General features: G+C 36.6%; 1 protein-coding gene across 3 annotated transcripts in view; it reads right to left on the bottom strand.

The window, feature by feature from the left end:
* DNAH3 (dynein axonemal heavy chain 3) overlaps positions 1-21,789 on the bottom strand; it is a 196,481-nt gene that overhangs the window by 97,091 nt on the left and 77,601 nt on the right. For all 3 annotated transcript variants that reach the window (XM_031942286.1, XM_031942295.1, XM_031942288.1), the window contains 4 exons: positions 14,480-14,691; positions 8,067-8,158; positions 3,490-3,604; positions 290-406 (listed from right to left, as the gene is read on the bottom strand). In XM_031942286.1, coding sequence (XP_031798146.1) covers positions 290-406; positions 3,490-3,604; positions 8,067-8,158; positions 14,480-14,691 — 536 coding nt within the window. The remainder of the gene's footprint in view (positions 1-289; positions 407-3,489; positions 3,605-8,066; positions 8,159-14,479; positions 14,692-21,789) is intronic.

Below are 21,789 nucleotides of genomic sequence, written 5' to 3'. Positions count from 1 at the left end.
GCATAATAAAACCTAGATTCAGGCTTCAGAACCTAGGTTTTTACCTCTATAATTCTATGTTGTAGATTATTTCAATAGCAGCAACGACTATATCAACTCAAAAAGGAAATTATTTCTTCCACAATGATTGGTTATCTTACTGACTCCTTTTCACAGGAAATCATAATTCTTGGAAAAGATAGGGAGCAGTTTGGTAGTTCAATTAAAACAGCTGGATCTATGGGAGTTTTGTACCTTGAAAGAAGAACACATCACTTTAAAAGGATTAAAAACATATCCATCCTCTTACCCGAGCTTCAGTTTCTATTGGTTTGATGAAAGGTGACCCACACATGGTCTGAGTCTTTATCACATGATCATCAAGTAATAGTTGAATGTCATCAATTGAACACAGAATACTTATGTCCTGCAAATACAGAGACGCCCCCGCCCTTTTAGTTAAAATATTGTAAGGACAAAAATGCTTAATATAAGTCATTAATATTACTAACAATAACAATAATAATGTCAAAATTGGATTTTAGGGAAAACATCAACTCTATTTTGTGCCAAATTTGCTATTATTGTATAAATTACTGGATGTTTCCTTTTGTATTTTCCTTCCCCTTTAAGGTTTCACAAGAAAATGCATAGGATTTTGAATAGTTCTGAGGAATTCATTCAGCTTTCTTAATCCTATCTAATAAGACATATGCTAGCACACACCCATTCATGCAAACAGAATAGGAAATTAACAAATGAAAACAATTACCTGATAAAGAAGATAGTTTTCTTTTTCCTAGTGTAAATGGTTTTATGCTAAAGAATTTATAAAAGTTTAAGCATGCTTTTTGTTTTGTTTTGTTTTGCTAACAACGTACCTTTTCGGGTGAATGTTGGAAACTATTTTTGCATATATTTTGAAAAATAAAAAGCTATTATTATAAAAACAACAAAAAAAACAAAAATTTACCTTTTCTCTACTTAGATGTCCTATCTGGCCTTACTCAAAATTCTCTTGAGTCAGGTATTTCAGGTGTAAAGACTATATATGCCATCTATAAAATTATGAGATACACTTGTCTATCATTTCCTGCTGGGGTAAATAACACTCTTGAGTGGATAAATAAATTGTAGTGTGCCTGGCTCTCTGTAATCTGCACTGGCTTTTTCATGCAGTGACTAGGAAGAACTGAAAATTTTTGTAACTATAATAATAGCTAACATTTACATAGTACTTACTATAGGCTACTCACTATGCTTAGCACTTTATAATTATTATCTCATTTGTTCGCAAAAACACAGCAAGGTAGACACAATTATTATTCTATTTTACAGATGGGGAAACTGAGGCAGAGAGAAATTAAATTACTTGCCTGAGGTAATACAGCTAGGAAGCATTCAAAGTAGAATTTGAACTCAGATCTTCCTAACTGAACCTAATGCTTTATCCACAGTACTATCTAGCTGATAAGAAGTCCTCTGATGTTCTTTCTGTGTCAGTGAGATAGGAAGCTATTTCTGTCACATATAATCAGTATGTCCAGGTATAATGGAATTTTTATTCTCCTTGAAAATAGATTTTAAGTGATTAATTTTTCCACCCCCACCCTGGCTATCATGGCATAAATATGTGCACAGAGGTCACAGCTAATCCAATGACATAATGCATTTGAAAGCACTTAAAAAAATACAAGTGCTATAAAAATATAAGGGATTATCACTATCATTAATCTTCTGTTCTAGTGCTCAACAAATGTGAGTTTTAAAAGATGAATATGTATATACACAGGAACATCCTTAGTTCAGTGGAAAGTCATGAAAAATCAAGTATTCTCCCCACCCTCCTTTCCTCTCAATACTGGTAAAAATCAACTCAATTAAATTCCACAAACATTTATTTAGCATTTGCTGAATACTGAGTACTCTGGATATGCATTAGGAAGATATAGATCAAAAAAAAAAATGACATTAACTTCAAAAAGCTTCTATTCTACCAATAAAGTTAAAAATGAACATTAAGGGCATTTTTAAAGTTTAAAAATTATATCCTAACTATGCCATTTGGGGGTTATTTTTGAAGGGAAAATGAGAATTCTCCATCTTCATCTTTCTTATCACTCCACTATAACTTTGCCTTAGTAAGGGTGGGAAGTTCAGGGGTCAATTACATGTGTGCCTGTGTTGTGCCACAGTTCCCTTTTAATGTCCTGACCCAGTTTCCCTAATTATCCTATTCAGTTACTCTGCCTCAAGTTATAACCATTCCTTCTTAATGTTAGGATAAAGGTCCTATATCTTAAACTTTAGGCTATAATCATTCCCTCTTAATGTTTGATGGGATAAAGGTCTTTATCCATTTTAGACATCATTAGAATATCAGGAGCCTCTCCAGTACCTCCCATTATGTCATCCTAGGGGCCTCCCCCCATTAGGTCACCCCCATCCAGGTACCTCCCCCATTATGTCATTGTTCTTGTTATCCTATAAAAGAACCTTGTATCTGACATTCGCTGCTGGATTCTTGGAGACCATAGTCTCATTCAGCCCTGGGACCAAAACATGGATCCATTTGATCCCAGTATATCTCTCCACTTAATAAATTATTAAGTACTCTCTAATTTCTATCTTGCTCAGTTTCTGCGGCATTACACCTGTCCATACAAACATGAATATATGAATCTTGGGTGCCCAGGGTGATAGATGACCAGTCCTCATCTGCCACAAACTAGTTATGACCCAGAATGTCCAGAATATAGCATATTTACCTTTAAAGGACATAATGATGATGATGATGATGATGATGATGGTGATGATAATGATGATAACTAACATTTATTTAATTAGTGCCTACCTCTATGCTAAGTTATTTATAAATGTTATGAGATGCTTCCTGGATAGATTTAAGTATCAAGGGAACAAAGATTTTAGATATGTCAGTCTAGCTATAGAATAGAGCTGGACTAGGAAAAAAATCTAGTCAAACCACTCATTTTATAGATAAGTGATTTGTCTAAGGTCATATAATTATCAAGTAGCAGAGCCATTATTAAAACTTAGGTCCACTGACTATTCATCTAGAGGTCTTTTTGCTATATGTGCATGTAATCTCCCTTGATAGCTCTCCTGACGAAATGTGAGGTCTTTCAGTATAGGTTTTTTTTTTTTCAGTTTTGTCTTTTGTAATCCTAGAACCTGAGATATAGTAGATAGGTACTCGATAAATACTTATTGATTATACTATGCTCCTTCTTACTATCCAGTAAATTTCTTGTTCTTTTTCTATAGACCTTAAGAATTCACATCCTATATTCAATAAGTTTAATAGTTTTTTTCTACAAACCTTCAGGTTTTAGCAACTCACCTCCTGATAGTCAGAATATGAAATAATATGCACATTAATGTTCAAATCTTAGTTATGAAGTGATTGTGGGTTAGTTCCCTTTCCCTCAACTGCCTCCCCCAACATCTGTATAAAAAGATCAAGGTCAGAATGTCTGACTAGCTCACCGTGTCCCTGTATTTCGAAAAGTTAAAAAGCATGCTGATCCACTCGGATTTCATCTTATCCATGTTTTTCTCCAGGGAATATTCCTTACTGGCTGCTGCACTAATAGGCTCAAGTCTAATGGAAAGATGAAAAAGAAAACAACACGTAAGAGGTGTTTTAACACAGCTTTGAAGAAATTCAGAAAGCCTTTGGCCTTATTAACACCTTTTTTTGACCCACCAGGGAGCACATGCCCTCTATAGAAACTGTCAGGATCATTAAAATGATGCTTCTTGTGGCAGAGAAAACAGAAGACTCTAAAGAAATGCCAGCTCTTGGGACCATTTTCTATTTTTTATTTCTTGCCCATTCACCCATTACCTGGTTTCTTTTAGGGTCTGTGTAATCTGCTGCAAACGATTTATCTTTCCCTTCTCTATTAACTTTATAATTTAATCTTTATTTCAGTCATATGTACCTACAATAGACATTCTCCACAGGACTATAAGCTTTATGAGGTCAGGGAGTTTCTGTCCACCCTCCTAGTCCACAGCATGTTCTGCACATAGTGCTATTGAACATTTAGTTGAATTAAATTCAGCCACAGGGCCTATGCTTAGTCTAGATTAATTAACCATATCCAATCCCCCTTATTCATTTGTTGCTCTTCAAGCTTTTCACTTGTATTCAACTCTTCACAACCCCATTTGGGATTTTCTTGGCAAAAGTACTAGTGGTTTGCCATTTCCTTCTCTAGTTCATTTTACAGAAAAGGAAAGTGACAAATAGGGTTAAGTGACTTGTCCAGGATTACATAGCTAATAAGTGTCTGAGGCCACATTAGAATTCAGGCCTTTTTGATTCCAGGGCTAGCATTTTATCCATTGCACCACTAGCTGCCCTTCCTTACTTATTTATACATTTTAAAATACAATCCCTTTCCCAAGAAAAAACTGATATAGTCTTAGTGCAGATGGAAATATATATATATATACATATATATATATATATATATATATATTTAATTTATCTTTCTTTCTTTTTATTTTAATGTACCATGGCTAATATGGAAATATGTTTTGCATGGTTTCACATGTATAACTGATATCATATTTTTTGCTTCTCAATGAGTGGAAGAAGAATTAGAGGGGGAGAAAGAATTCAGAATCCAAAAAAAGTTTTAATGAATGTTAATAAATAATGGTATTTTTAAAAGTTGCTGTTTTTTTCTTCCATCAACATTTATAATAACAAATGATTTCATCCTTTGGAATCTTTCCAGTTTTTAGAAAGAGGATAGGAGCAGAACCAGATTCCTTAATCTCTGACCTAGGTCTTGAGCTATGAAAATGGACACTTCATGACTAAAAATGGAGCCACAAAGGCTGTTTCAACTTTTTTTTTAAGACTGGTTCTCCTCAACTCACCCAGTAAGTGCAAGAGCTACTTACAAGCCTATCCCTATAATTGTTTTGAAGAGAGCTTTGAGCTCCTCTATTTCCATCTTGGGTTAATTCACCCTTTCTTAGGCAGCCTAGTCATTCCCTGCTTCTAAAGGTTCATTGTATGAAATTCTGAATTTAGTACAGATAGGCTTTAGCCCTACACCGGCTTAGAACTCCTGAGTTCAAGAGATCCACCAGTTTCAGCTTTCCCATTAGTTGGGATTATAGGCATGAGAGAATACCCAAGAAGAACTAAGAGAAGGGATAATTAATTTTCTATTTTGACAAGACTAAACAAATAATATTTCACAGAGAGCTGGAGCAGAATAGAAACATATAAGTACAATACACTCACTTTCCAGATGAAGAAATAGAAGCATAAGGATGATAAGAGAAGTAATGTGGCCAAGCTCAAAAAAACCTAATTAATGGCAGACTTAGAACCAAAATATATGATTCCAAATCCATATACTATAAAAGTAATGCAGCCAAGTTCAAAAAACCTAATTAGTGGCAGACTTAGAACCAAAATCTATGATTCCAAATCCATGTAGTAGTCTTTTTTTTTTATATTATTTTGTATTCCCAAACTTTCCTGGGGGAAAAAATAATCATTACTGTTTCTGTAGCTCATGAGGATTATGAATGACAGGTACTAAAGTTCTAGGATAGGACTTGGGAAAACTTTTATATTAAAAAAGTCAAAACTCTTTGTCAGAAAATAGGAATATGAGCTCTCAATTATCCATAACACTAATGAATGGAATCAGTGGTGCAGAGAACCTCAAATAATCGTTAATCCAAAAGACATCATCAGATTTCCTTTTCTAATTATGGCTTATTAAGGATAATAACCAAATGAGTTTTCATTCCCTGAGCACACTTGGATTAAGAGAGGATGGCAGCTGGCCCAGAAATGTGCTCAAAGCCAGAGAAAGCCAGTTTGGGATAAAAATGTCACTGCAAATAATTAATAAGGCAGATTATTTCCCATACAGATACCTGTTAATTATATACAAATTAACAAAAGAAATCTTATGAAAAGAGCAGAAATACTATCATTCCCTTTTTTAAAAAGGGAAAAACAGAAAGCTCAGGGTTCAAGACTTTCCCAATCTTTGCACATAGTAGGTGTTTAATGTTTGTTGACTTATGGGAAGACTTACAAACAATAATAATTATAGTTAGCATTTATATAGCACTTTAAGGTTTGTAAAGTATTTTACATTGGTTAACTCATTTGGTTCTCACAACAACTTCAAGATAGGTGTAATTATTAGCCTTATTTTTGTTGTTGTTCAGTGGTACCTGACTCTTCATGATCCTACTTGAGGTTTTCCTGGCAAACATACTAGTGTGGTTTGTCTTTTCCTTCTATAGTTCATTTTACATAAAAGGAATTGAGGCAGTTGGGATTGAAGTGACTTGCCTAGGGTCAGAGGCTGGATTTGAACTCAGGTGTTCCTGATCCAGGCCCAGCACTTTATCCCCTATGCCACTCAGCTGTCCCAAACTCATTTTACAGATGAAGAATCAGAGACTAAAAGAATTGTTACTTGACTTGCCCAGGCTCAAGGTGTGAACTTCCCTGGCACTCTTACTACTATACCAAAGCCAAGGGTCCTGATTCTGAGACCATACTTAGGAGACCTGACAAGTCTGTGAATGTTCATTAAATTTTCCATCATCCATTTTCCTCAAGTGCCTAACTCCCTATTTTGTCCTAGACCACTCCAGGTATGAAAGGCCTAAACTACTAGAGTGACTCAGCATCCAAACCTGGCAATTTGATGTCCCATTTTGTCAGGACCTGTTCTGGGTGCATATGATAAAGGCTATTAGTGGGTTAGTCAAGTAGCACAAATTATGCTAGTCTTACCTTGTCCAAGTTAGCAAAGTATCTTTACTCAGTGCTTTTCCAAAGAAGTAGATTATCCTACACTCTTAAAGGCCACTAAGATGGGAAATTTCAAATTTCCCTGACAGAACAGAAAATAAGGGAATGAGGGGAAAACTAAGAAGGGGCAGATTATTTTAAGTAATACTCTAGAGAAGTGTGGGCCAAGTCCTGAATCTGACCTCTAGAACCACTGTTTATAATTTATTTCCTAAATTTTCTATCATTCATACCCCTGTATGTGTAGAAGAAAAACTAAGAGTGTGACATATATAAAGGGGAAAAGTCAATATTTTAAAATATCAGGTGTAAGGGGAAGAACATTGAGTCAGAAAACTAAGTTTCAGGTCGAAATTCAAACAACTTCTCTGAATTCCCTCATCGTTAAAATGCAAACAATAACTATTTGACCCATAAAGTTTTTGTGAGGATCAGTAAGAATCTGGATACTTGGAAAGACTTACATGAACTTGATGCATAGAATATTTTACACAATAACAGTATTATTGTTCAATGAAGAATTATGAATTAGCTGCTTTCAGCAATACAATGATCTAAGACAATCCTAAAGGACTAAGGAGGAAGCATACTATCTGCCTCCAGAGGAAGAACTGATATTGATTGAATACAGAGTGATAGAATACATTTTTTCTTTTACTCAAGTCTTCTTATACAAAATGACTAATATGGAAATGTTTTACATAATCATATAAGTAAAATCTATATCTGATTACTGTCTCAGAGAAGGGGGAGGTGAGGGAAGGAAGGAGGGATAGAATTTGGAACTCAAAACTTTAAATTGGGAGCAATGTTCTCTAATTACATAGTGCAATAAGATTTTTGACTTGGGAAACAGGTGATAGATAGGGTGCCAAACTAATGAATAGTGTATGGCCTTGAACTTCTCTGAGATTCAGTTTCATCATTTATAAAATGGGAATAATAATACTTCCCTTATCCTACCTTATAACCTTTAATAATGCTTTAATAGCTAATGATCCAATATGAGCCCTATTAAGAAATATGATGGAACTTTAAGCAGAAGGAAGGAGAGAGAAGGGGAAAGTGAGAAAAAGAGAGACAGAGAGAGAGAGAGAGAGAGAGAGAGAGAAAGAGGAAAAGAGAAGGGGAAGGGGAAAGGAAAGGGGAAGGGGAAGAGGAAGGGAAAGGACAAGGCAAGAAACTGATATATAGCATCTCACAATAATTTCTGGTCCATGAAAAAATCTTCTAAAGGAAGAGTTCAATCACTTACTTATCCACAAACTTGCCAATTCCCAATTCCACCATGTTTAAAAGACAAGTTGTTTCATCCGGTTTTATTTCAATCCCCATTATTTCACTGATCTAAAACAAAGAAATAAAATGGATTAGATCATAGTAACAAGAGCACTTCTTATTTTCATACATTTTTCATACATTTTCATATAGCATAGAGCTCAGTCATGTTCAATTCTTCAGGACCCCATTTTGGATTTTCCTGACAAAAATACTACAGTGGTTTGTAATTTACTTTTCCAACACATTTTCCAGATTAGGAAACTAAGACCAATAGGGTTAAGTCCCCAGGCTCACGCAGTTAGTTGGTTAGTTGTTGTCCTTTATTCTTGAAGACGACAAAAAATAATGTCACTTTATTTCAGTCAAAATACAGTGTATGCAATTGTGGTTTATCAGAGAATTATGAGTTCAGAATATCTTATGACAGGTTGGGCACAAATAGTCCACGTGAACATTGAGAGAGAGATGTTTCAAAATTTGTTCATAAGTACCTGAAGCCAAATTTGAACTTAGCAAGATGGGTCTTCCTAATGCCAGGACTGACATTCTATCCACTATGCCATCTAGCTACTTTTCAGTATGAAGACCTATATTTAAATCCCATCTGTAAGGCTCACTTGAATAAGTCCATTACCTTCATTGCATCTCTGGCAACTCCCTAAGACTTATTTAAATTTATGAGGAGTAGAAATCTTCTATCTCTTCTGATAGCAGAATTGTTTCCTCAACAAAATGTATAATTAAGGTTTGGAATTATCTCATTTGACCATAATGATAACCTTTTAAGGTCGATCCTATAGGTATTAGCATCCCCATTTCATAAATGAGAACACTGAGATTAAGAGTTTAAATGATTTGACCAAGTTTTAGAGATAGAATTCAAGCCCAATTCTTTCCTGATCTCAAGTTCAGAATTATTCTCCATGAGTCAAAAGGCTTTCATGCCAGGTATTTACCCATATGGTTTATTTTAAAGCAATGCGAGTTGCACCAAAACTACTATCTTGTAAACACAAATTTTTCTTTCTCCAATTTCCACAGCATCAATTTCTGCCATTAGAAGCTCATGCTGAGTGAACAGAACCAGGAGAACATTCTACACTGTAACACCACGATTATGTGATGACTTGATGGGGGTGAACCCTGAAACTGTCCCCAGTGTGACTTTTGGGGAGAAGCCAGGGGGGTGAACTCTGAAACTCCTCTGACAGAGACCCACCCTTCAGGGCAGTTAAGTGGTTTCATTAAGATTAGCCCAGAACCACTCCCAGTAGCTGGAACTCCCAGTTATTGAGTGGCTTGAAACTCCCAAAATAAGTACTTTCTTTTCAACTGGAAATCTAGGCCCCTCGAAGGAATCTCATTCGATAAAAGCCCTATCCCCAGACAGCCAATAGAAAGACAATTTTGAACCCCAAATCTCTGCAGAAGGCCAAAGTAGGAATTTTGCTTTGCCAACAAAGCTCTCTTCTTGACAGGACTCCTGCCTGCTGTGAAGAAACCTTCTTCTCAGTGATAACCTTTTGTTACTTCTCTGCCAGGACCTCTTGCCACTGAGGAGTCTGTCTTCCTAGCAAAGCTGGCTTCTCAATGTCAATAAAAATCCCTTTTGCCATTCAGACTTTTCGGGTTAGTGAATTTTTTCATGTTGGACCTATGTGTCTCCCTCATCAGACTTAGCACTTCTCAGCAATACAGTGGTTTAAGACAATTGCAAGAGACTTGGGATCGAAAATGTCATCCACATTCAGAGAAAGAACTATGGAGACTAAATTTGGATCAAAACATACCATTTTTACTTCTTTTTGTTTGCTTTTTCTTTTTTGTGGTCTTTTCCCTTTTGTTCTTATTTTTCTTTCACAACATGACAAATATGGAAATATGTTTAAAATAATTGTACATGTATAACCTATATCAGATTGCTTACTGTTTTGGGGAGGGGGGAGGAAGGAGAGGAAGGGAGAAAAAAATTTAGAACTTAAAATCTTACAAAAATGAATGTTGAAAATTATCTTTACATGTAATTTGAAAAATAAAATACTATTGAATTTTTTTAAAAGAAAAAAAATGATAAAAGAGGTTCATGCTTTTGGCTTAAGTACTGTCTTCTCCAAGTCCAAGTCCCTCTTATAAAAGATAAATTCCCTTGTGAGGGCATCACACGGTCAATTAGACCTCAATGATTTGAATGTTCAGTTAGAATAGGGACTTAGAGAAACATGCGAGCGCTGGAAGCCAGAAGGAAATGGGTGGAAAGGAGACAAGTCACAGCATGGGGAGAAAGAGGGCAAGGTGAAAGACCATAACAAAGTAATCACCAGAGTCACACATCAGCACATTACAATTTTGCCTCTGATTAGATATATTAGAACCAGGGAAGGTTTCTCTGTGTCTCATATTAACCATCTCTAGAAATGGCCTTTTTGTACCTTACTGATTTGATCCTTATAACTGTGTGAGGAAGATGATCTTATTTTCATTTAACAAATGAGGAAATTGAGGATCAGACTATTAACTCATTTGGTCACATCTAATAGATGTCCAGCTCCTCATTTTACAGATAAAAAAACCAGAGACCCAGAGAAATCAATCAGCCGAAAAGCAATCAGATGGCAGAAAGGGATTACATGATCAAGCTTCAGAAAAGCAATCAGATAGCAGAAAGGGATTACAACTGGGGAGAATACAAGCTTTTTAACCCAACAGAAGGGCAATGTCCAGTGAGACCTTCAATATAATGAGCAGCTTCAATGTAATTGCCAGGTGATGAGAAGAAATCTAGAAAGTGGTAAATAGAAGGGTTTGTTTGTATTTCTACAGATGAAGAAGTAATCAGATGCGTGCCAACGAGCACCTGGAGAAAGACAGAAAAAAGAAAAACCTTGAAACAAAGGAGAAGACCTAAGAAACATCTGACACTGAAAGAGCATGGCTGATAAGGAGACTATTGCAGGACTTGAAAACCAGCAGGAATCATTGGATTCCCTAACACATAATAAGACTATTGCAGGACTTCAAAACTTGTAGGAATTATTGGATTCCTGGCACATGAACTAATGGACAATAGATTCCTTTTGGACTATTTCTAGGACTTATAGACATGTATAATTCCTCATGTTGACTCATGTTACTTGTTATATCACTACTAGCCTGTGTTACTATGTGCTTATGTAATTTATGTAATTATGTGCACTACCTCTCATATGAATGGATTTATGTATACCTGTTTTAAGAGTGAGACCCTTCAGAAACCCACTAATCTGATTTGATTTCCCATTTCCTTTGGTGTTTTCACCTCCCTTCCTGAGATGTCAGGAAGGGCATGATCATCTCCTTTTATAGTGTTTTCACCCCTTTTTTGAGGAGTCAGGGAAAGCAGGATTACCTCCTTTTTGGGGGTTCTCACCTCCTTGAGAAGTCAGGGAGGTCATAACCACTTATGTTCTAAAAACAAAAGAAAGCAGGAAATGTTATGGGCCAGGACTTGAAACAAGGTACTAAGTGGAATTGAGGAGACAATGGTTAAATCTAATTTAGCATTGATTTAATCCTATAACAAATAATGGTTTCCTAGTGACATAATGATTGGTGTATACTCAGTGTGGAACATATAAGGAGGAGCTCTCAGGGCCAAAAAGGACAAGCCCACTAGAAGCTCTCGGAGTCTCAGCCAGGATTTAATTGGGGAGATTCAGGGAAGGCAGGCCTCTCAGTACCAAGGAGAGAGATAGGCCTCCAGAAAAACTAAACAAGCCCCAAATGAAGGAGATAGGGCTTTGAAGGAGACAATAAAGGATTTAGATTTTAATTCTTTGTGATTACTAAACTGAAAGGAAGCCCCCCAAGAAACCTGCTCCCAGGCATTACATTTTAAAGAGAATATTACAGCTAACATTTACATAGTATCTACTATGTTCCAAGCACTGTGCTGATCATGTAAAGTAATTAGGAGAAAATTAGGATGGGCAGATGAAAGAGAAGATTCAATTAAGAAATGACACTTGAATTGAGTTTCAGATGAAATTTTCACTTTTTCTACTAGCATTCTATAGGGTCTTCACCCATGAGAAAACCAAGGTGCCAACTTCTAAGCAAAATTGTTCTATAATATTGTTATTCTAAGCTATGCAGCCAAAACCAACCATTTCTCTGAAGTACAATTTGAATTGCATATATATATGTATGTATATGTGTGTGTGTGTGTGTGTGTGTGTGTGTGTGTGTGTGTGTATTGTATACAGGGAAGAGAAAAGGAGAGAGGGAGAAATTATAGATGTCACTATGATTACAACCCCACCTATAAGATGGATGGATGGATTAAATATAACACTTGCTCTGGGCAAATCATGAAGTATGAAAAATTTGTCTGTGATGCCCTTCTTTAAGTCTTTTTCACTGCCTATTCATCCCACCCTCCAGGCATCCAGGCGGCCTATCAGGGAGAATACCAGTTCTCTCCTCCCCATGTTCCTCAGTGCCAGACATTCCATATTCTTGTTCGTTCTAGTAACTTAAACATTTCCTTCTCCAGATTCCTCTTTCACAATATAAGTATCTCTTTCGGGGGCACTGCATTGTCACTAACACCTCAACTAGTGACACAGGGCTTGTTGGTCTTATATTTTTTTTCACTTTCTAGGACAATGACATTTTCTGGGTTATAACTCACCCCTGCTAATCTTAAGCAACTAAAGCATGTTGATATATTTGGAAAAGAGTGAGGAGGGAAAGCCATGGGCCTGTGTTCTTTCTTTCTTCCTTCCTTCCTTGCTTGCTTCCTTCTTCCTTCCTTCCTTCCTTCCTTCATTCCTTCCTCCTTTCCTCCCTCCCTCTCTCCCTTCCTTACTTCCTTTCTTCCTTTCTTTCCTTTCTTTCCAGATAATATGTAATATATGTACATTCTGACAGTGATCTTCATATTCAAATATCACCCCATATTTGTAGTACATCCCTTTACAGATTCTTATTGTAGTGATTTCAAGTTAGACAAGAACAGAGGATAAGTCATGGTGGTCTCTTAGAATCCTTTTCAAGACCCTCAAATCACAGCACTATCAAGACATAGTGTCAGTGCTCCAGGAAGATTTTTCAAAGGGCTTTTCTATCTAGTTTTTAGGGTCTATGATTCCAGTAGCCACACAGTGAGATTTATTTCAGTCTGTTTTCACACCACACATCACCCTCACACTTGAGTGTATATAAAAATCCCAACTATTTTTAAATGGAATATTTGTTATTCGTATTTATAGAATCCAAAGGTTGGAAGGAAAATCAAAAGAGGTTTTCCAATGGAGGGGGATGATACTTAGGTCAACTCAAAAAGGTAATTGTCTGCCCTTCTTTTCAACAGCCTAGGCAAATGCCTCAAGTCTAGGGAACTAAGGCTATTTTTCCTTCATGGAAAGGTTTTCCTTTGCATCTAACTTAATCTCTTCCTATTATTTATTTAAATAATCATCCCTATGTTGGGCATTCTCTATATAGCTTTCATCTGAGAGGCAGCTTGGCATAGTGGATTGAGTATGGAATATGAAATCAGGAAAATTTGTGTTCAGATCTTGAGAAAGACTAGCAAGATGACTCTGTCTGGTGGTCAGTCATTCCACCTCAATTAGCCTCAATGTCCTTGTGAGTAAAATGGGAATACTAATAGAATTCATCCCAAAAGTTTATTGTGAGGAGCAAATGAGATAATACATAATTAACATGTTTTGCAAATTTTAAAGTACTCATTCTTCGTGGTATCTATTATTATAATACTATTATCATCTATTGGGAAAAAATGACAAGCTTCATCAGACTAAACCATGGCCCATGTCTAATATAGTGGTTCTTAAACCTTTTAGCCTCAGGACTCCTTTATAATTTTAAAAATTGTTGAAGACCCCCAAAAGCTTTTATTTATATAGATTATTTTTTCAACTTCATCAAATAGGGAATTAAAGCATCTTGTTATTATTTTGAAAAAAAAAATTAGTTTTTATGGTCCCCTTGAAAGGGTTTTGGAAACAACCAGGTAGCCCCAGACTATCCTTTGACAAGTATTGCTCCTATAATTATCCCTAGTTGTCAAAAAGCCCAGCCTGGTTGATTATATGATGGTAGCTGTTACAATGATTCTCTATTTTTTCCATGATCATTGGAAATTGATAGCAGGGACAAGGACAACATGGCTTATGGAAAATATCCTTATTCCTCACCTACTTTCACTATCACTCTCAACCCCCTCTTCTTCTATCCCATGATCTCAAAGCTTCAGTAAAAGAAAAAGTAACATTTTTCAAAAGTCTGGGAACATCTGTTTCATTAAGCTTCAAGAATTTTAGAAACTATCATTAAGCTGAGGGAGGGAGGCTACTGAATGCATAGAAGAATTATAGAAGGGACCTGTTTCCAGTGCCTCTCCTTCATCCCTTTATTGCAGACGATAGACAGGACAGGGAGATGCATCTTGAATTTGTCAATCTTGAATTTGACATTTTCTGCTACACGCTTGGGTCCAGGAAGGTCACTCAAAGTCTTGGTCAGTTTGTACATTGTCCTCCACATGTTGTTCACTTCATCAGTGATTTCTTCAGCATTTAGTGTGTACAGAGGCCCTGCAATAGTGGGAAAGGGAATTTCAGGCAATAGAGATACAAGTCACATGTTATAAACCCGAATTCTTTGAACAATTTTAAGCCTCAGAAGGGGCTACATCTGTTTCACTTGTATCCCTGTATTAATGCAGATCAGCTACCGTCTCTGTAATTTAAAAATCTTGATTGTTTAGAGTATTGAAAAGTTAATTAGCTTGTATCAGGTCCACAAAGCTATCCATTATTGTTGTGCCACAGTTCTCTTTTAATGTCCTGACCCAGTTTCCCTAATTATCCTATTTAGGTACTCTGCCTCAGGTTATAATCTTTCCCTCTTAATGTTTGATAGGATAAAGTTCTTATATCTTAGACCTTAGGCTATAATCATTCCCTCTTAATGTTTGATGGAACAAAGATCTTTATCCATTTTAGACATCATTAGAATATCAGGAGCCTCTCCAGTACCTCCCATTATGTCATCGTAGGTGCCTCCCCCCATTAGGTCACCCCCATCCAGGTACCTCCCCCATTATGTCATTGTTCTTATTACCCTATAAAAGAATCTTGTATCTGACATTCATTGCTGGATTCTTTGAGAATCTCATTCAGCCCTGGGACCAAACCATGGATCCATTTGATCCCAGTAAATCTCTCCCTTTTAAATAAATTATTAAATTGTTCTCTATCTTGCTCAGTTTCTCTGGCATTACATTTTGGAGCTCCCCAGCAAGATGTTAGAAAATGAGCAGGATTAGGGATAAGAGACTTTTCAGTTTCTGCCTTGGGCCTTAGGGTGGCTGCAGATCTGAATTCTTGGCCTGGAGAGGCCGGGCCCCCCTGGATTTTTTTTTCCAGAGCCTCTGTCAAAGAGAGCAATTTCTAGCCACAACAGACTGATGGTAGACACCCCCATTTTGGCCATAGGAGAGTAAGTCTGTCTGGGTACCTTTTGGAGTACGATCTGGTTAAGTCCTAAGACCTGTTCTGTTCTGTCTGTATAAGACCCGTTCTGTTCTGTCTCTATGCTAGCATTTGTATTCCCGGAATTATGAAATGCTGACGGGCATAAATTCTGGGAGTAGGGTCTTCTGGACGCAGAGGACCTTGCCTGGGTGTCTAAGACACATCTGTGTGCCAGGTAGTATAAATCTGGGTGTCTTTTTTTAAAACACCATCTGGCTAAAAAAAAAGGCTCTGTTTGGATTATGGGAGGAAAGACTGGAGCCCACAACTTCCCTCAGGGCTACTCTTTCCAGATAGCCCCTGATCTGTGTTAAATGTTTTGACTTCACAGTCTATGTGTGTCCTGTGTAATTTGTTTGTCTGTTTTGTTAATTCAAGAGCTCTGTTAAATTTAAGAACAATAATCAAGAAATTTGGGAATTGGTTATTTCAATGTTGTAACTGTACTTAGTATAATTCTGAACTCCAGCAGGAGAAAACATTTGATTAGGAACTTTAGGAGATTCTAAATTTGGGAAATAATTTTACTATTGCCTTTGCATGCCAGATTTGTTCTGAGTATTCTTTTCGGCAGTTTTAAAATTGTGGGAAATAATTCTACTGTAGCCTATGCAGGCTAGATTTAGTTATCTTTAAGTATAAGATCTTAAAAGAACAATAGCTTGTTAAAGAAGTTCTATTAACTTGCCTGAAAGGGGTCACGTGCCTCTAATTAGGTAAAGTATGTAGCAAAAAGGATCTAACTTTTCTGAAGGCTCCAACTCTGGCCAAGTTGGAGCTTAGAAAAAGTCCATTGGGAATAATGGCCACTTGGGGCCAGAGGGAGAAAAAAGAAAAACTATGTTGTTTAGTGAAATTTATTATTTGAAATATGATAGGAAAAGCACTTTTATATTATTGGGAATTTAAAGCTGTATTTAGTTTAGTTCAGAGTTTGTTACCTATATTACAACATTGTAAATTATGCTTTAAATCTAGCTCTGCTGGACATGTTTTATGGAATCTTCCCCCTCCCCAACCCTGCCATTCCCCCCCTGCTTTCTGCTATTTTAAAGGTTGGGTGGGATGGGGATCTTTTGTCTTCAAAGGTGAAGATTAAACTCACCCCCCACTGCTGTCTGCTACTTCTATGGAGCATCTAGTTAGCCCCGGAGTACAGGTTAGTTCACTCCTCTCCCTCCTGCCTCTTTGGAGGTAGAGTGGGGGGAAGGGTGGTAATATGGAATTCTTTCCTTCCTTACTCCCTCCCTCTAAACTGTTCCAGACTTTTTTTTTTTTTTTATCAAGTTGTAGCCCCTGGTTTTGGCTAAAAGGAGCAAACTGATTTGTATAAATATAAGGTTAAGGTAAATATCTGTTTAGGATTTATCTGAAATGTTGGTTAATGGGATTTGTTATTGGAGGTAAAATTTCTTGGGTTTGTAGTTAATGTCACTGCATTTTTCCCTCCTGTAACTGATTTCTGTAATCAGAGCAATGGTCAATAAGAAACTGTTAATGCAATCCAATTATGTTATACCTTGCTGTTTCCAATCTGATTATGTGTAATCACTATATCCTAAATGCTTGAGCAAATAAGTATTTAGTCTGGTCATCTGTCAGTTACTAGATATTATGTCTGGATAGTCAAGTTTTGTTTTTTTTTTAAGGTTTATAACTAATGAGAATTACATCTTGTAATAGTCCTTGTGGACCAGTCTTTCTATCCCAGACTTTTCTAACTTTTCTTTGTTAGATTTGTTTTTGTTTCTAGATTTGGCCAAATTACAGATATATTGACTTGCTTCTGGTTCCTAGATCAAGCTTTGATTGTCAGCACACCACATCACACCCATCCCCCTCCCTCGACTGAGCATCTCTGCCCATCTTCAGCAAGAAGCAGTTTTTGAGAAAACCATCACCCCTGCTCCTGATGTAATATGGACTGATATGGGGGAGTGAGAAAGTGGCTGAATTGTTAGAATTTTAACTGTATTACTGTGTTTAAGACTTGGGATGGAAATTGTTAAATTTGTGTAACTATTGCTGTTATGTTTGAGGGATTTTTAGTCTCTTATGTATATGATAGGAATTTTGATTCACTCTGAGAATTTATGTGGTATGGTTATTTGATAATTCCTTTCTATGAGAAAAAAAGGGAGGAAGAAATAGGAAATTGGGGAAACTAGTATATTTTCTTAGGCACTTCTGCCCCACCCCCCTATCTTACTACTTCAGATTTAATTGGAAGATCTTTAAACAGTCCTTTTCATTTTTTTACTCCTTACTTAAATTTACTGGACTATGATTTGTTGATTATGCTTTAACCTTGGAACCCCTTATTTTGTTGAATTGCCCTGGCAGACTCAATTTTGGGGATTATTTTTTTAGAAACAACCAGAAATCACATACCTGTCCTGGGACTGGCAATCTTTCTGATGTGTTTCTCCACTCCTGTTACCCCAGGTCCTTAATTAGTATTTCAGCATACTTAAAAGGACTTTGCAGTTTGGTATCGGACCTCTAAAAGTTTGGGATTTGCCTGCCTTGGTCTAATTGTGCATAATCTGCTCAGAAATCTGATCCTTTCTTCAGCCCTGTCTGTTCCTCTGGGCAGGGACAAGGGGAGCTACTCCAAGTCTCACCCTTCTCCCCTGGAGCAGGTTGCCCCTCTAAATGGGCAGCACAAGTGTCTTGAGCCCCGCTGCTCTGTAAGCAGAGGCTGAGTCATAAATGACCACAGATCTAACTCACAGTAAACTGTTCATATGCTCTCCAACTGCAGAGGACGTGACATGATTGCAATAAGGAGCTTTGTGCATTGCTGATTAACTCTGGGGTTATCAGGGAGAGACTTGACCTTGCCAGAAATCCTTGCATTGTTCTAGCTTTATTTTGATTTTTATTTGGAATATTTACTTCACAAAGGGTTGGTCAAAATTATGATGCTAAGACCTTCTAGAGGAAGGTAATTCAAAGATTTGAATAGTTAGAAGAGAGAATGTTGTGCCCCAGTTCTCTTTTAATGTCCTGACCCAGTTTCCCTAATTGTCCTATTTAGTTACTCTGCCTCAGATTATAACCATTCCCTCTTAATGTTTGATAGGATAAAGGTCTTATATCTTAGACCTTAGGCTATAATAATTCCCTCTTAATGTTTGATGGGATAAAGGTCTTTATCCATTTTAGACATCATTAGAATATTAGGAGCCTCTCCAGTACTTCCCATTATATCATCTGTCATTCAGGACTGGATTCTTTGAGACGATAGTCTCATTCAGCCCTGGGACCAAACCATGGATCCATTTGGTCCCAGTAAATCTCTCCTAATAAATTATTAAATTGTTCTCTAATCTCTATTTTGCTCAGTTTCTCTGGCATTACATTATGTTTCACAGTCAGGACTTGCCTCTGACTGGTTTTCTACCGCTATATCACATTATATAGCATTTTAAAATTCATGAAGTACTGTATATCATGTAATTTGAATCCCATAACAATCCTCTGAGGTATGAGATATTATTATTCTCATTTTACAGTTAAGTGTTACAGTTACAGTTGCAAGACTTATACAACTAGTAAATATTAGGCAGAATTTGTTTCCAGCTCTTTCTGATTCCAATTCCAGTGCTCTATCTACCAAAACATTTGAATTTCCTGCTCAACCATATTCTTCCTGTGATTTAGCTATTCTTTAGTGGCACAGAAAATCAATTCATCTATCAATAAAATATTTATTTTTATCTAGACATTGTACTAAGTATCGTTGTACTAAGACAATCCTGACATACAATGAGCCTACAATTGAATGGAAGGGATACATAAATCAGGTATTAAGGGAACAGTATTATTGAACAGCTGATAATTTTCATTGCTATCAATGGTTACTGCAGCTCTAAAGATGCCTTCGTTGTTAGGAATTACCCTTTAACCAAGATGAATCTGACTCAGTTATTACACTGAGATTCCCTCAGACTTTACTGTCAACTCTGTAGATATAGACACTGAGGTAACAAATAAAATTATTTGTCTCTGGTCATACAATGCATGCGAATTAATGAATAGGCAAGGAAGAAATTATCTTCTTTCTCATTCCAGGCTCACTCTTTATGCTGGTTACAGAGTCAGCATCGGCAGTTGGGTGGTATTAACAAGAGTTGTGAAATGATGTCCTCATAAAGACAGAAATGCAACAGAATGACTGTTGCAAAGTGAAAGTGTGTTCACTTTATTCTGTCTGTCTGCTAGGCAATAATGGTTCCGTTCTGGAAACTTGAGCCTGTTCCTAAAAGAGAAGGCATCAAGTAATATTATAGTAGCTTGAATAAAAGCTATGCTGAACACAACCAATTTAGCCTATAATAAAATGAGGGGTTGGATTAAAGCAGTGGTTTTTAACTTCTCTTGTTGTCATGGGCCCCTTTGATAGTTTGGTTAAGTCTTTGGGCTCCTTCTTAGGAGAAGGTTTTTAAATAATTGGGGTAAATGTTAAATTTCACTTAGAGGTAAGTAAAAATAAAGAAGTAAATTCATAGACCCCTTTCAAATCTACCAACAGACACCCAATCCCAGGCTCAGAACCTTGAGAATTAAATGATCTAAAGTTCCTTTTAGCTTCTCCAAAGAGAGAAGAGAAGGAAGGTGGGTCAGGCTTGGGGATGGCTATCCATAAATCTTTAATTACATCTTCCTGAAAGGATTCATGAAATGAAAGGATAGATGTCATTGGCTCTGAATAGTTCCAGTAGGACTCTGGGGGAGGGAGTTTAATTCCCAAACAACCCCATTTATAACTCTTACCAGAAGTGCTGGCCTTAAAAGGGAGGCTTTGTTTGGGGAAATGTGCTTCACTGGAGTGTGGGTGGTTTACAGGCTGAATTCTATGTATGCAAGTTTAGCATAATGGAGTATGATATAGTGGAAAGAACTCTAGACATAGGGTAAGGGAATCCTGGGCTCAGATTTTGATTCACACATTAGTTGGACAAGTTGCTTAAATCTCAGTTTTTTTGTACTATAATAGGGAGGAGAAATCTATGACATTTACCAGATGGTACAGTGGATATGGATAAAATGCTGGACTTGGTGTCAAAAAGACCTGAGTTCAGACGCTTATGAGCTTTGTGAACTTGAGTAAATCATTTAATATCTCTCAGTCTGTTTCTCCATCTATAAAAATAGGATCATGATAGCACTTACATGACAAGGTAGTTGATCTAGAACAGGGGTCCTAAAACTACGGCCCTTACAAACAAACGACAAACATGTCCCCCTCACCCAGGGCTATGAAGTTTCTTTATTTAAAGACCCACAAAACAAAGTTTTTGTTTTTACAATGGTCCAGCCCTCCAACAGTCTGAGGGACAGTGAACTGGTCCCCTATTTTAAAAGTTTGAGGACCCCTGATCTAGAGCACTTTTTTTTAATATGACTATAAATGGCTTTAATTTCTTCATCTGAAAATTGTGTGTCTATATCCTTTGACCATTTATCAATTGGCAAATGATTTATATTCTTTTAAATTTGACTCTGTTCTCTATATATTTTAGAAATGAGGCCTTTATCAGAAAACTGGCTATAAAAATTGTTCCCCAGATTTCTTCTTCCCCTTTAACCTTTGCTCCATTGGGTTTGTTTGTACAAAAACTTTGATAGGGTAGTTGTAAAGATCAAATGAGATACAACATATAAAGTATTCAGCAAACCTTAAAGTTATATGAAAAATGCCAATGATTATCGAATGAATGTGGGATTTGGAGCTAGAGATCCTAGGTTCAAATCCAGCTCTACTGCCCACTACCTATGTGATCTTAGGCAATTCATGTTACATTTTTGAGAGTCAAATTTTATCACCTACAGAAATAAGTAGGTTAAAATAGATGATGTCTAAGGCCTTTCTAACTAAATATTATAATCCTGAAGGTATATGCATATGTGTTTGTATTTTATAGTAAGAGTTCATTCTCCTCTCTGCCATCTGTGTTCCTAAGTCATCAATCCAACTGACTGGCTTCTGCAAGAGCAGGTGCAGGCAGTTACCCTAATTTGTGATATACTAGAAACAATTGTGCTCTCCCTATCTAGTCTTTTAGTTTCTGTCTTTATTTCTCTCTGTATCTTTTTCTGTCTTTATCTCTAGCTCTTTCTCTCTTTCTTTAGCTCTCTTTCTGTCTCCGT

The sequence above is a fragment of the Sarcophilus harrisii genome, chromosome 1 (genome assembly GCF_902635505.1).
Source record: "Sarcophilus harrisii chromosome 1, mSarHar1.11, whole genome shotgun sequence".
Lineage (NCBI taxonomy): Eukaryota > Metazoa > Chordata > Mammalia > Dasyuromorphia > Dasyuridae > Sarcophilus > Sarcophilus harrisii.
The sequence above is the reverse complement of the archived record's forward strand: the minus strand, read 5'-3'. Positions and strand labels throughout refer to the sequence as shown.